General features: G+C 41.2%; 1 protein-coding gene across 4 annotated transcripts in view; it reads left to right on the plus strand.

Moving 5' to 3' along the window:
• The window catches only part of DERA (deoxyribose-phosphate aldolase), a 233,788-nt gene that overhangs the window by 108,028 nt on the left and 110,190 nt on the right, over window positions 1-15,570 (plus strand). For 2 of the 4 annotated variants that reach the window (XR_014326609.1, XR_014326610.1), the window contains exons 7-10: window positions 1,727-1,839; window positions 6,089-6,238; window positions 6,544-6,683; window positions 7,511-7,633. Coding sequence is in view for 1 of the 4 variants with exons in the window: in XM_082850623.1 (XP_082706749.1) it covers window positions 1,727-1,839; window positions 6,089-6,238; window positions 6,544-6,600 (320 nt within the window). In the remaining 3 variants the exon portion in view is untranslated. Of the gene's footprint in view, window positions 1-1,726; window positions 1,840-6,088; window positions 6,430-6,543; window positions 7,147-7,510; window positions 7,634-15,570 lie in introns of those variants that run through there. The other 2 variants (XR_014326611.1, XM_082850623.1) reach the window with 2 other exon arrangements.

Here is a 15,570-nt window from a genome sequence, read left to right on the forward strand (position 1 = left end):
ATGCTTTTGAGGGAAAGGGCTTGAATGATATGTGTTTATATTTCCCACTGTGCCTTTCACACAGTGTGCTTGCTGAAGGTGTGCTGATTTGAACCTTTCTATCCACAGGGTAGTCCTGGGCGTGTCTTTTGCAGTTGAAACCAGAGGGGAAAGTTTTGGCCACTTCTTCTCTCCACTTCTTTTGACCATTTCTTTGACAGACCTGGGAGAATCTCAGAGATTAGTCTTAGGTAGGGTTCCACAGATTTTGTGCGCGAGGGCCATGCACTGGCCCAGGAATCACCTAGGAACCTTGTTTCTGTTCAGATTATGATTCAGTTGGTCTGGTGTAGGGCCTGAGAGTCTATGTTTTATTTGTTTATTTTTTAAACAAACTTTTTTAAAAAATTTATTTTATTTAATTTACTTGTTAATTTTTGGCTGCGATGGGTCTTCGTTGCTGTGCGCGGGCTTTCTCTAGTTGCAGCGAGCGAGGGCTACTTGTCAATGCAGTGCACGGGCTTCTCATAGCGGTGCCTTCTCGTTGCCGAGCATGGGCTCTAGGCACGCAGGCTTCAGTAGTTGTGGCACGTGGGCTCAGTAGTTGTGGCGCACGGGCTTATTTGCTCTGCGGCATGTGGGATCTTCCTGGACCAGGGATTGAACCTGTGTCCCCTGCATTGGCAGGTGGATTCTTAACCACTGCGCCACCAGGGAAGTCTGAGAGTCTACGTTTTAAACACGTTCCCTGGTAGTGCCTGTGCTGCTGATCTGTGGTCTGCACGGAGCATTGTGAGGATGGTTCACCACCTGAAGGATGGAGTCTGTGTTTGGCTGTCTGACCCTCAGTAAGTTTCTTAGAGACTCTATAGCACATGGGTTAAGCTATATTGCTTTGGTTAGAATTCTACCTACCCCCTGCCCTTACTGTGTGACCTCAAGCAAGTTACTTTACACTTCTGTGCCTTAATTTCCTCTGTAAAAATGGGGATCATATTAGTACTTATACAGTTATTGTGAGGGTCGATTGAGTCAGTACTTACAAAGCACCTAGAATAGTGCATAGTGCACGGCACTCAGTGACTCTTAACTATTATTATCCTCTCTTTGTCTCCTTGTGCTATTTTGTTTTGGGTTTCTATTCTGCAGAAACCTACATCAATAGGTTTAAGATACATTTAAGAGACAGGAAGTGTTTAAAATATTTGCAAGTTGAAAATGCATGGTGTCTTTCATGAAAATCACAATCTGGTTGGAAGACAGAGCTTTCGTTAACGAACAATGCAGTAGGAATCAGCTAATGATGGTTCTCCTTGTGTTGTCACAGCTGTACTGTGTACTTTCTATCACACGTAAGAATATGAGTAGGCCCTCCGGTTTTGTCGTAAAATGTTATGATATATGATGCTAAGCACAGGGCATGAAATTGTTTCTATTCCTCTCAGTTTTGCGTTAAATAAACCAACTTGGTTTTAATTGCTGATATGGAAATATAGAGACAAGAGCTCCAGGGATCAGTGAGAATCCATTTGGTGCCTAATTTAATCCATCGTATGGTCAGGGGAAAAAAATGTGGACAGAATGATTTTAAAGGGAGATTTGGTTTTAGTTTTTCAAATAATTGATGAAAAATAAAGTCGTGTTTCTCAGGAAAAAGAATTTACACAACTCGTTTCTTCCACCGACTCAAAAGTATAAAAAATAAGTTTTTTAATTAACATGGTGATTTTTCTTCCTTTTGTTTTAGGATCAGATTTTATTAAGACCTCTACTGGAAAAGAAACAGTAAATGCCACCTTCCCAGTAGCTATAGTCATGCTACGGGCCATTAGGGATTTCTTCTGGAAAACTGGAAACAAGGTATATTATTGCCAGCAAATCTTTCTTTGGAGTAAAGATAATGTTATTTACAATACTCGTCACAGCCATGTTAACTGTCTTTATAGGCATTATAGGCAGATGGTGTGAGTGCGTCACCTGTATTAAGATAAACGTTTAATTTACCTTTCACTACCAAAGCATACATTCGGGGGGAAACTGTGCGGTTCACAGAAAGTGAGTATGAGTGTGGGCGTTAGGATGTGTGATCAAGGTGTAAACTCACCTTGTGTCCTTTTATTAACCGAAGACAATTTTATCACTGATGAGAGATTCCTAAATGGGTTCCTTAACGAACTAATTCTGCTGCAACACAGAAACTTTCTGGTAAGGCGTTGGCCAGAGAAAACAGGATAATGCAGAAATTAAACTTCTTGAGGAATGGAAAGAATTGCAGAGTAACATTTATTGAATGATAAGCTGTGGTGGTGATATGAAAAGTATGCAATATAATGGGAAATAATCTTTTCCTGTCATTATTGAAGGACACACATAAATTGGTTTTTCTGTTAGGAAACCCCCGGTCCAGAAAAACTTATTACTTTTAATAATATGAGGTGAAGAGAAAATTCTCGAGGAGATGAACTTATTAAACAAAATAATGAAATGCTGTGAAACAGCAGGGAAAAGGTAGCTAGACGTTATATAGCTCTTGAATTAAATATCCACTTTTGCGTTTTATGGCAGCTGGAGGTGCTCTTCGGAAGACTGTTAAGCTGAGGAGGGTATATGCTCGCTTTTCGAAAAATAATACATATTTTTGAAACATGAATTTAAAAGGAAAAATGCGTATGAGGTGTTTTTTTTTTTTTAGATGAGTTTGGATTTTCCTTTTCACTTCAAGTTGCTTGTTTAGCTGCAAATTATCTCAAAGGATTTTTTTTTTAACATCATTGGCGAGAAAGGTAATTTTTATTTTTAAATGAGACTTTCCCTTCCTTAAAGGCATCTTTTAAAACCAATCTCTTGATTTCTGCTGAATAGAAACCCAAAAAAAGAACTTTAATCCTTTGCCAGCTGGTTGTGATGACTTTATATGTGACTGTATTTCAGTTTATTTTGGAATCGGAGACCTTTTTAAGAAGGTACCTGGGTTTGAGAGGAAAGGAACTCCTTGCAGCATTTGCTCCTTCAGAATACCTTCATACTTAGAAGAGTACAAATAGGATAAATACCTGCACGGTGACCTACGTGTGAAAGTTAACCCAACTTGAGTAACCTCTACTTGGTAGCCTTTCTGCAATGGTCCAAATTAAAAAAAAAAAAAAAAAAAAAAATTATAAGAAAAGCTGTAAGAATGAGAACTCCAGCTTTGGGCCCCCCAGATGAGACCACCACCACTCACTCGATCAGTGGTTCTTACTCTCAGCCAAAGAACATCCCAATAGATGGGAAGCTTTTTATACTTCCAGACGCCTGGGTCCTCACCCCGGCAGTCCTGGATCAGTCTTCAGGCATCTCTACGTTTCATAAGCTCCATAGTTGGGGCTAAGATTCTCCAGTGGGGGCCCAAGTCCCGTTTTGTTTTCAGTAAACATTCTCTGAGTCGTTGCCTGTGTGCTGTGTTAACCTATGTTAAGTGCTAGGGATACAAAATGAACATGCCCCTTCTCAAAAGAGCCCTTACACAAGAATTGCAGTAACAGTTTTAAGTGTTCAGTGTTCTAGATCAGGGTAGTGAGGGAGGAACATTTTGCTGTCTTTCATTACTTTCTTTTTAATTGTATCCCTCCTTTCCTCAGCTAATAAATAAAGTTCATCCTGGTTTTATTGAGAAACAGGTACAAGTCAATTCATATTCATCTTGATCACATTTGATTTCACATAGGACCTGTGTGTGTATCTGCAAATCAGGGGCATTTTTTGGATTGTTGACAAGCTGCCCGGGCAGCCCTTAGACTGTGAAGCTTCCACATCATTGATTTAAGGGGTGTTTTAAAATGTGACAGGCCGCCTTCCAGACCATGATTAGTGTCACTCCTGAGAAGCAGAGGCTTGATATTTCATAGCTGATTTCACTGCAGATTTATGTTTTCCATATTCTCTCCCTTAAAAAAAAAAGGATAAACTTAACGCTAGAAACTGTCTTTCGAAACATTGCCAAATAGATTTGCTGACACAACTGAATTGTATAGAAAAATCTATATGCAGCACTGCCTAATTGACAGAAAATGCTCCTGTGATTAACGTGTATGCTAATATGAGCTAAAATTTATTCTTTTCTTTTTTGCCTCATCTCAATAAATAACTTGACTCTACCTATCTCCCCGTACTCCCCACACCTCCCCTCACTTTTTTTTAATTGTTCTTTTGAAGAAATATCATTTTATTTTATTTTATTATTTATTTAATTTTTGGCTGCGTTGGGTCCTCGTTGCTGCCTGCAGGCTTTCTCTAGTTGCGGCAAGCGGGGGCTACTCTTTGCTGCGGTGCATGGGATTCTCATGGCGGTGGTTTCTCTTGTTGCAGAGCACAGGCTCCAGGCACGCAGGCTTCAGTAGTTGTGGCTCGCGGGCTCTACAGCGCAGACTCAGTAGTTGTGGCACACGGGCTTAGTTGCTCCGCAGCATGTGGGATCTTCCCGGATCAGGGATCAAACCCATGTCCCCTGCATTGGCAGGCGGCTTCTTAACCACTGCACCACTAGGGAGGTCCCTCCCCTCACTCTTACAGGGTCACTTGGGCTCCAGAGCGATAGGCAGATATGGTTCGAATCTCTGTACGGCTGTTGCTTAGCTGTGTGACGTGTGTCCGAGGCAGGGAAACCGGTTAGGAGCTTCTCCCGATGTTCCAGTGAGGGCTGACGAGAGTCTAAACTGAAACAGTGGAAGGGAGAGTAGAGAGGAAAGTACGTGTGGAGATAGACGAGTTCAGAGGGTGGGATCGGTGGGACTTGACTTGGTGGGTCACTGGATGTGATGTGAGGGACGTGGTGGAGTCCAGCTTATTAGGAGTTTCTGGGTTGGGTTTGCTGCCCTAAAGCAAGTAGACCGCTAGCTATTTCTCCGCCAAAGCTGGGCTTATTTGAGATCAGCCACCATGGCGAGCCACATGCAAGTCCGTGCAGGGCAAGGAAAGAAGTGTGCTTTATAGAGAGGAAAAGGAAGACAGCGTATACTAAGCAAGGAGTCCGGGTCTTTTCATTGGCTGAGTCCTTTGCAGAAAAGGAGTCTTTCTTCTTCCTGTCAGGCTCTGTTATCCAGGAGTTAGAACCCCCGCTTCTGGTCTCCCGACTCTATTTAATCAAGGCTTCTGTTTAATCATTTTTCACAGGTTGATAATGGGACCATTCATTTATCGTGTCCCTTCTCTGGCATTCTGTTAGCAATCGCCCCCTGCTGGTGCCACCTGTCAGAGCAGCCAAACTCTGAGTGGTCGAAGGCATGAGCTTTAGTTCTTGGGCTTTGGGTGTTTACTGTACCGGACAGTCAAGTTCTTGAGACAAGCATATCCAAATAAGCAGGTTTTACTGTATATAGGACACGTTTATCATTTTCGAATGGACCCAGGGACATCATTTGCAAACATCAGATATTGGCCGAATTGTGCCGTTTTGTGGTCACCTTCAGAGACTACTGAAGTGTAAAGGTCCCCTACACCGTCTTTTTCACCTGTGCTTTCTTAACTGTTTGGCTGCTCTACGTAACTTGGTCTACTTACAACTTAGAAAAAGAGTCCCTGCAGTTAAGTTGATTAAAGTAACTGTCACCTCTCCTTGCTGGTTGCTGCTAATGTGTTTAGTGTGGCCTCACTGAGTCTCTCCTCTTGTTTTAAACCCACATATGTCTCTCTTGCAGCTCAGGATGGAGGGCTGGAAGGTGTACACTTCTTCTGGCCTCCTGGTAGAAACGGAGAATGCATGGGCTTTTGTGATATGTTTTCCTGTTTATTGACACCTCTGTTGTTTATCCCAGGTTCACAGCTATGGTCTAGATGGTTGAGGTTTATGACTTTCCAGTAAGTGAAATGTTAATGAGGGTCATTAACTCTCATTAGTGTCTCAGAGGCAGTGACATTCTTCCCATTAATCTTGGAAAAGTCGTTTTGTAGTGTAAATGGGCATGAGTCAGTGCTCTAAGGTCTTTTGCAGGGGGCTGGGGGGAGGCGGAGGGACACGCGAAATAGGCTTTAGAAAAGAGAGGATGGAGACCCCGTATTAACATGGGACCAGTTTTTAAAGCAACCCAGTAACAATGCTAAGCATTGCTGTCTTTCCCACCTCCCCTTTTAGGTAGGCTTTAAGCCGGCAGGAGGCATCCGCAGCGCGAAGGACTCCCTTGCATGGCTCTCTCTCATAAAGGAGGAGCTAGGGGATGAGTGGCTGAAGCCAGAACTCTTTCGAATAGGTGCCAGCACTCTGCTCGCGGACATCGAGAGGCAGGTGAGGAGCAACCCGTTGTCCTTGGAACAAACTGACAAGTATTTTTGAGAAAGAAATAAAAAGGCACTTATTGGGTTGTGAGAACTGGAGATGGAAACTCATCTGATGACCTCGTTGTACACAGCCTCTGCTTTCTTCCAAGCAAACCTCCACCTCAATAGGTTGGATGGAGATTCTGCTGAGTACATAAGGTGGGGCTTTATAATGAAATGTTAACTAAAATTATGATGTAATACTGTAATTATTAATTGATATGTATAGTAATATAATAATTAATGACTAATTAAATTCTGCTTTCCCCACAGATTTACCATCACGTGACTGGAAGATACGCAGCTTATCATGATCTTCCCATGTCTTAAATCAGCGACCAATTCCAGAAAAGTCCTTTACTATTTTTCTGCGTGATTGCTAAAACTATTTCATTAAAAAAATGAGGGAATAGGTAACTGACTTTTTTCCCTTAAAATTTCCATTGAATTTAACTCAAAGAATGAAAGGGAAAAGCCAGGTACACACGTGGTGTGTACACACATGATCCCCGTTTCAGGCATGTCTGAAATGGTCTTGATTACTAGAAGATCTCCACTGTTAATTTTGTGAAGGTGTTCTCTTAAGAACTCTGAGTAAATTGTTAATGATAGCTTTGACAACATTAAATTCTAAGGAAGCAAGAGGTTGACTTGCCCAAGAACCATGCTGTAGCAAAAGAAAATGCAGCACCCCTGAACCGCTCTCGTTTTCTCACTGACTTCAAGATTCACTTACTCGGCACTAATTTCCTGCCCTGAAAATCCGTCTTTAATTTTTGCAGCAGATACGCCCTTCTACTAATTGTTTTGCTAATGAAATTTCTGTCATTGTTATGTGAAACTATGGATATCATTGAAGTTTTTAATTAAAAAAATTCCTGTAGTTGTTTATTTTTAAAAAACCTTTCAATTGTAGTAATACATATTGAAAAGTTAATCCATTAAACATATAAAGAGGTTTTTATCAATGACTTTCTAGTAGAGTCCTTGGGTATTTATCTCAGATAAAGCACCTCAGTACATTACTAATAAATACAACTTATGTCTGTATTCTGAAACTTTCTCTGATAGAGTGAATAGGGAAGAAACAGCAGACACTAACAGCACTTAGTATGTGCTAAGCTCCTTATGTATATCAATTTATTTCACCCTTATTTAATCTCTGTTACAGTAAGATTAGTACAGTAACGTTTTTAATCCTCACAACAGTCAGTACTGATGTTATCATCCTTTTATACAGATGAGGGACTGAGGCACAGAGAGCTTAAGCAACTTGCCAAAGGTCACAGAGCTCAGAATTAGCAGAGTCAAGAATCAAGCCGAGGCAGGCAGTCTGGCTCCTGAGTCTGTGCAGTCGCCCCAGGTACGTAAAACTGTCCCCTGGCACCCAAAGACCCATAGACAGAGCCCCCGGTCAGCTATGGGGAATGGTCATCTGCTTTGTGGGCTACCGGTTCCTTTACTGTCTCTCTCAACTGCCCACCTCCACCTTTTTGGCTTGCTAGCACCTCTCCCACATTATAGAACTTAAGTTTTCTTAAATGGTGATTTTCACGGAGAGCATCTTTTTCTTCCTCCCTGAACAAGTCTCCAGCTACTCATAAATGGAAAACTCTGGACTGAGGAGTTGGTTTTGGTTTCATCTTCTCATCTGCTGAATTCTAGCCCAGCCTCTTCCTCTTTCTAGCTTTGTGACATTAGTCCAGTCTATTCACATCTCTGGACCTCAGTTTCTTCATCTGTAAAATAAAGGGGTTGATGCAGATGATATCAAGATTCACTCAGAGTTCAATTTTTCTTACCCTAAAGATAATGATAACGCATCCAAGAAAATGGTACATGGCTCTAAAGAGAAGACACTTTTGCAGCAATGTAAATTAGAATCGGCCTCTCAGCAGTCAATTAGGCACATCCCTCAGAGCACCTCTCTAACTGTGAGTGAAATGATTAAAAATAAGAGCAGAAAAGATATTCTGCTTTCCCCTCACACCCTAGCAGAAAGCGAACTTTGACGCAGGCCTTTGGATGTGGTCAGTGGCTCTGAATGCCGTTTCCACCTTCATAACATGCTGGTCCACGTGCCCACCAGCACAATGGCCAGTCACCTTTGGAGAAGAAACTTTTCGGAAAAGTAATTACGTTCCATCACCTTTGAAGCTATTCCAATTTCACAGGGGTTTCTGTTTTCCTCCCATTAAACCCAGCTGGTCATTTCAGTTGATCAAGTGAACAGGCATCATTATCTTCAGTTCTAATTTATATGAGGCGTCCACTGAAATTGACCTCTGCGGACAATTATAGATTCACATAGGAAATTAAGACCAGTGAGCCCCTCAAACCTATTAGAGGCTGATGAACATGGCCTGATCTAAAGGTAAGTAATCATATATTTGGGAGGACAGTTTATTCCAAGGACTATCAGACAGTTCATCAGGAATGTCTGCCCCTTACTTGGCTCTTGAAATCAAATGTAACACAGATGACTTTAACAGGAAGACAGTAGTAAATGTTGGTTGCCATGAAAACATAAGAGGAAGAGGTCATTTCTGAGGTGACCATGATTTACTACAAGCCGATTTGGATACTTCAGGACCCGGGGACCAGATGCCTTATACAATCAGGAGATGAGTCACCCTATGCTGTGTTTAAAGCTTCTAAGTTAATGAAAGCAACCCCCAGCCCTTCTCACAGAAATTACTGCAGTTGTTCAGTAGGCATATTTAAGCCTTAAAGATGTGTTTAAACAACCAATCATATAGTTTAGGGGTCTAAAGAGACTTTAGAGAATATCTAGTTCTACGTTTTCATGAGAAAAGAAACCCAAAGTGGGGATGTCACTTATGCAAGGTCACACAGAAAGTCAGAGCCGAGCCCGGAACTTAGATCCACCTCATGCCATGACATATTTCACAGGACAGAGCCAGGGCTTTGGAATTAAAAGTGTCTTACTTGTTCATATACTGTGCCATACCAGATATTATGTTTGTTGTCATGTGAATTTCAGACTTTCAAGACTCAACTTTTGTCTCTAGTCATCTTCTAAATGGTGTCTTGGAGAAGACCAACCATCTAAATCTAACCGATAGTGTGGTTAATTTAATCTGTTAGACTTTCACAATTTTGGGTGATCTCAAGAATTGACTGTTTTTTTTGTTTTTTTAAAGAGAGTTGAATGTTACTTTGTGAGTTATTATTTTTTAAATTTTATTTATTTTTGGCTGCGTTGGGTCTTTGTTGCTGCGCGCGGGCTTTCTCTAGTTGCAGCGAGTGAGGGCTGTTCTTCGTTGCGGTGCGTGTGCTTCTCGTTGTGGTGGCTTCTCTTGTTGCGGAGCTCAGGCTCTAGGTGCGTGGGCTTCAGCAGTTGTAGCACGTGGGCTCAGTAGCCGTGGCTCACGGGCTCCAGAGTGCAGGCTCAGTAGTCGTGTCGCACGGGCTTAGTTGCTCCACGGCATGTGGGATCTTCCCAGACCAGGGCTCGAACCCGTGTCCCCTGCATTGGCAGGCGGATTCCTAACCACTGCGCCACCAGGGAAGTCCCTTGGCGGGTTATTTTTGTTTGTTTTGCTTTTAAGAAAAAAGAGGGAGCACTTATTTGAATTCTAGTTGGTCTACCAATGGAGAGAAAATGACTAGTGTAATCACAAAACAATTTTGTAATTACAGTATCTTTGCCTCATTCTGGATTGTTTCAGCACTAATGGGAAATATAGGCAAATTAGTTTGCATGAACTATAGCTTCTAAGGAGACCTGTGCAAAGACAGGAACTGTTGTAATATCTATCTGGAAGGGCAGCCTCACAGTGACACAATGGAGTCTCCATCCTAATTGAGCAGAACAGTGGCTATGTCACACACATATGTCTTAAACCAAATCAGTTTCTTTGGAAAAGTCAACTTACACTTCTAGTACAGACAAAACCAACACGAATTTTTCTTCCATCAACTTGATCCTTTTTTGACACAACATAAATAGGACCAGGATGCAGAGTTAGAAGAAGAAAGAATTTGAATAGATCCTACTTTCAAAGGATATGAAACGTTATGCCCATTTTGGCACTAGGAAAAAGGTGTGAGGTGAAATCCATTTCTCATTTGTTTTCCTGATCGTGCTCAAGAGTCCTGCTTCCCAAAGGAAAATATATATTTTATAACCACCACCAAATGATCCTTTCCAGAAATGACCGCAGGTAACATCTGGCTGATATATAAAATACATAGTAAAAATAATCATTTTTAATTAACTAAACCCTGCTCAGGAGAGAGAGAGGAATGTCCATCTGGTCAGTTCTTATTTAATGGGGCAAATGAGGATTAGAATGTTTAATCCAATATATATGAAATACTTAGTGACCTTACGATGAACTAAAACTTTTTTTAGGAAGAGGAACAGGGTGAAGAGGAGGAATCAGAATATGTAGAAAGGACAGACGTAAAATTTGATTTTTTATTTTAAGAAGTACATCTCATACTGTAAAACATAGGTAGAATATAAGAAACCTAGGTTTTTTGGCGTTAATTTCTATGGTTCCGTGATAGAAAATGTGTTTCAATTAAACTGAACAGTCAAATGAGGTTATGTTTTACTCTAGCTTGACAAGGATGATGAGTTTTTAAAAAGTCTTAAATAAAGGTAAAAGGGACTGAGGTTATTTAGCCTGAGGAGAAGATTGAAGGGTACTTGATGTCTAACAGTCCCCGGGAAAAGAAACTTCCCTATGGGATCTTAGTAAGCAAGAGTCCTGTATCCCCTCAATGAAGAAGAAATGAGTTTATGCTACATGTGAAGTTAAGCTAGTTCTAGGGAAGAACTCCTTTAATGCTCTGAAATGTGTAATTGAGAAGGTACATCTTGCTATTCCATCCTCAGAAGTAAGTTCTCCTTTGATTGGGGTGGTTTAGTTGTGCTGCCAAAGAAAGTGGTTCTCAAACTTCAGCGTAGAAAAGAAATACCAGGAGAGTTTATAACACAGAATTCTGGGCACCACCCCCAGAGCTTCCAATTCAGTAAAATTTTCATTTCCAAGAAATTCCCAGGTGATGTCGATGCTCTGATTCAGGAACCCCACTTTGAGAACCACTGTATGCAGCTCCTAGATTCCAAAGTAACTGTATCCATTCAGTGGTAAAGTCCACCAGCAGCAGCCCTTCTTTATCGTGAAACTCCAGGATAAATGTGTATATTTGATTGCTTCTCATAGCCAAGAACAAGAGAGGGAACCATGGAAGTAACATGATTCCTTAATCCTTTCACAGTAGACAGTGAACTTGATCACACTTTGGGCTTAAAAGCAAGCTTTGGAGATTAGCATTAAGCTTTTCTGATGAGTTTAGAATCATCACCCATGAAATCTTCCAAAGGATTTCAGCAAGTCTGGATGGCAAGATTCAGCGGCATTCTGATTTTACCCCTTAGGAGTGCTTTAACTTTTGATGCTTCTCGCATAACTGCACTTAACACCAAGACCTATTTCAACAGAGCCCATTCTTTAACTTATATTTAAAACAGATACAATGTTCTAGGAGAGGGACATATCACAGATCCTTGGTATCTTAGCGTGAAGTTACTGTGTATACGTGATCTCTAGACTGGGAGCTAATGAAAACATTAGGTCCTTGGTCTTTTCAAGGTTAATGGGTGTTTTAAATTTTTTTGTTTTTGGGTTTTTCTTGTTTGTGTGTTTTGTTTTTCAAATGTGTGTTCTGCCAGTACTATACATAGTCAGGGATTGTTCTTAGTTGTAAATAACAGAACTCCCTGCTACCTAGATTGAGCAGAAAGTAAGGTTTTTTTTTTTAAATTGTATTTATTTATTTTATTTATATTATTTTTGGCTGCGTTGGGTCTTTGTTGCTGCGCGCGGGCTTTTCTCTAGTTGCGGCGAGCAGGGGCTACTCTTCGTTGCAGCGCGTGGGTTTCTCATTGCGGTGGCTTCTCTTGTTGCAGAGCACGGGCTCTAAGCACGTGGGCTTCAGTAGTTGTGGCTTGCGGGCTCTAGAGTGCAGGCTCAGTAGTTGTGGCACACGGGCTTAGTTGCTCCGCGGCATGTGGGATCTTCCCGGACCAGGGCTCGAACCCATGTTCCCTGCATTGGCATGTGGATTCTTAACCCCTGTGCCACCGTGGAAGCCCAGAAAGTAAGTATTTTTAAAGCATACTGAGTACCTTACAGAATATCTAGGAAGGCCAGATAGGCACAGAGACAGCCAGCTTGGAATAACACCCAAGACATTCTTTAGAACCACTCCAGTGGAAGCTCATTCCTACCACCTCTGGACACTTGAACCCAGAACCTCTGCCTTTGCCACCCCTGAAAGCTGAGACCCTCATTTATCCCAGTGGCCAAAGATGCTCTTTTGGTTGTCAAACTCTGGTGTGGTTGTGTCTGATGGTTGGAGCCTCCGTCACATGCCTGCTCTAGCTGTAAAGGAAACTGGGAAAGCAGCTTTGGCCTTTTTGTGGAGAAGTGGCACATAGTATTCCAAAGATGCCGGATGGTCACTAGTCATGATAGTTGTCAACTACAGTATAACAAGTTGGTACTGGAGAGATGGTTTGTGGTAGGGAAGGACTCATTCTCCTCAACTGTATTTTCACTTCCAGTCAGTCCCTAAAGCTAAACTCTGCAAAGTTGCCCCTTATCTGTTGGTCCCATACAACAGGTCTAAAGATGTCCTATGATGTCCTTTCTCACCAGCAATATATGACAGTGCCCCTCCCCTCAAATACTTAAACTTGTATTTCTTTAGACAGCTGTCTGTTGACTTCCTGACATGAGTAATGGTAAAATCAGTTTTTTCCACTTTCTCCCAGAGTCACCTGATTCTTGATGATTACATAATTTTTCATAGCATATTCTTTAGACTTTGAGATGTATTTACAGGTCTGTTTCATGATTTATCAGCTTCAATAATCTTTCAGTCTCTGCTCTACCAGACGAGAAAATCGTCACGTTGACATTACCACCCACCATCTGTCCTCTTCCCCTCCAGACCTTTGCTGTATTATTTCTACATCATTAGCGTTTATAACATTTAAATTCTGTTCTGTGACCATAATCGCCAAAATGTTTTAGTTTTAGTCCTGCAGTTAAATGAGGTCAGTACTTAGGACCAGTATTCCATTTATCTGGGCTCTTCAAAGTTTGGCTTGTAGTAGTTTCTTCAGGAAGGGTTTGGGGTATATTCCCTGAGTTTTGCGAGTTCAAAAATGTTCATTTTCATTACTCTTTGATGACTATTTGACTGTGCACAGTTCTTAAATCATGCGCTTTACATCCCCGAGGACTTTGTACCACTGCTCCAATGTCTTCTGGCGTTAAACGTTGCTGTGGAAAGTAACATTCCGACTCAAACTTTTTGCCTCAGTGCACAACAGTTTTGTTTTTTTTTTTTCCTTTCAATTCCAGTAACTTTACTAAAATGTGATTCAGTGTTGAATGTTTTGTGTCAGTTTTTCCTAGGGTTCAGCATGCCCTCTCAGTCTGTAGATTTGTGACATTTCTGGAAAGTTACTCTGAAGTATATCTTTAACTTTTTTACTGTTTTGTTGTGTTTTTACCTATTCTTCAGGATACCAGTTATTGCATATGTTAAGACCTTTTTAATAGTCCTGTCTCACTATTATTTTTTTCTAATTCTTTTGGATTCCTTTTTTTCTACTTCTTTGAATTTTCTACTTCTTCTTTTTCCATTTCTGGCATTCTTGTTTCTTTCCATGTTTTTAGCAGAATCTGGTTGCTGCCAGTGACATATTTGTTTCCTGGGCTCTGCCAAATCACATTTCACTTCCTGTCATCTTGCCACATCTTCCCTGAGCTCTTGTATATTTGATATGATCTCTTGCTTTATAGATATGGTAGCTTTATTTTGGTCTTTTTCTTTGTTTTTAAGTTTATGGCAATATGTTGGGCCCAAATTTTTATCTGCTGTATGGAAACATTTTTTCCTGGTACATATCTGTCTTCCATTTTTTTTTTTTTTTTTTGCGGTACGCGGGCCTCTCACTGTTGTGGCCTCTCCCGTTGCCGAGCACAGGCTCCGGACGCACAGGCTCAGCGGCCATGGCTCACAGGCCCAGCCGCTCCGCAGCATGTGGGATCTTCCCGGACCGGGGCATGAACCTGTGTCCCCTGCATCGGCAGGTGGACTCTCAACCACTGCACCACCAGGGAAGCCCCTGTCTTCCATTTTATCTGGTTTTGTTCTCTTATTTTCTTGTAGTAGCTATGCAGAGATGCTCAGTTTTGAATGAGATGAGGTTTTTTTCTGGACCCTTCTTTGATCTGCCTTTGTCTGAGGCCAAGGATTTGAAATTTATATATGACTATTACATTTGAAGAGGAAGAGTTGTTAATTGTGTTTGGGATGAATACAAATTCTGGTTCACTTTGAAATCTGAACTCTAAAACTGAAAGTGCTAAGAAATGGGAGTTGAAGTTGTAGCACCTGAGGCATCTAGTATTATTCACTATCTCACCCGTAGATAAAACATCTTCCCCATCAGAAGATGGAGGGGAATAATAAATCTGAACTTGGAAAATGCCTGGCATGTAGAAGCCATTCAAAGGGTTCTAGTTCTCTGTTACCATGATGACACTACAAAAAAAGGTGGGAGATCACGTGTGAAAATATACTATTTTGGTAAATACAAATCTGATTTTTTTGAGTATAAACATGCCCCTTCTGCTCCAGTTCCTCCTACTGGGATCCTTGAAAACCATCACTAAGCAACATCAGAAGATTCAAAATCAGAAGCCATGTCTCACTCTTATGACGTACTGTAATGGCTGGTTTCTATCATTCTTATAATAAAATTATTGCCTTGTGTGTTTTTTTATTTTTCCTTTTATGGCAAGCAGGTTTTGCGGGGAGGGAGAAGTAAGGGGTGGGGAGGGGTCTAGGCTAAGTACAGTTGGTCCCCTGTGTCCAGGGATTCTGCCTCCCTGGATTCAACCAACTGTGGGTCAAAAATGTTAGGAAAAAAAGTACCAGAAAGTTCCAAAACCCAAAACTTGAATTTGCCATGCACTGGCAACTACAGGCATACCTTGTTTTATTACACTTCACTTTATTGTGCTTCAAAGATACTGTGTTTTTTACAAATTGAAGGCTTGTGGCAACCTTGTATCAAGAGAGTCTATGGGCACCATTTTTCCAACACCCTTTGCTCACTTTGGGTCTCTGTGTCACATTTTGGTAATCCTTGCAATATTTCAAACCCTCCACCAGAGAAAGATTAAGATTCGCTGAAGGCTCAGATGATGGTTAGCATTGTTTGGCAATAAAATATTTTTAAATTAA

This window comes from Leucopleurus acutus (assembly GCF_964270905.1).
Source record: "Leucopleurus acutus genome assembly, chromosome: 11".
Classification (NCBI taxonomy): Eukaryota; Metazoa; Chordata; class Mammalia; order Artiodactyla; family Delphinidae; genus Leucopleurus; species Leucopleurus acutus.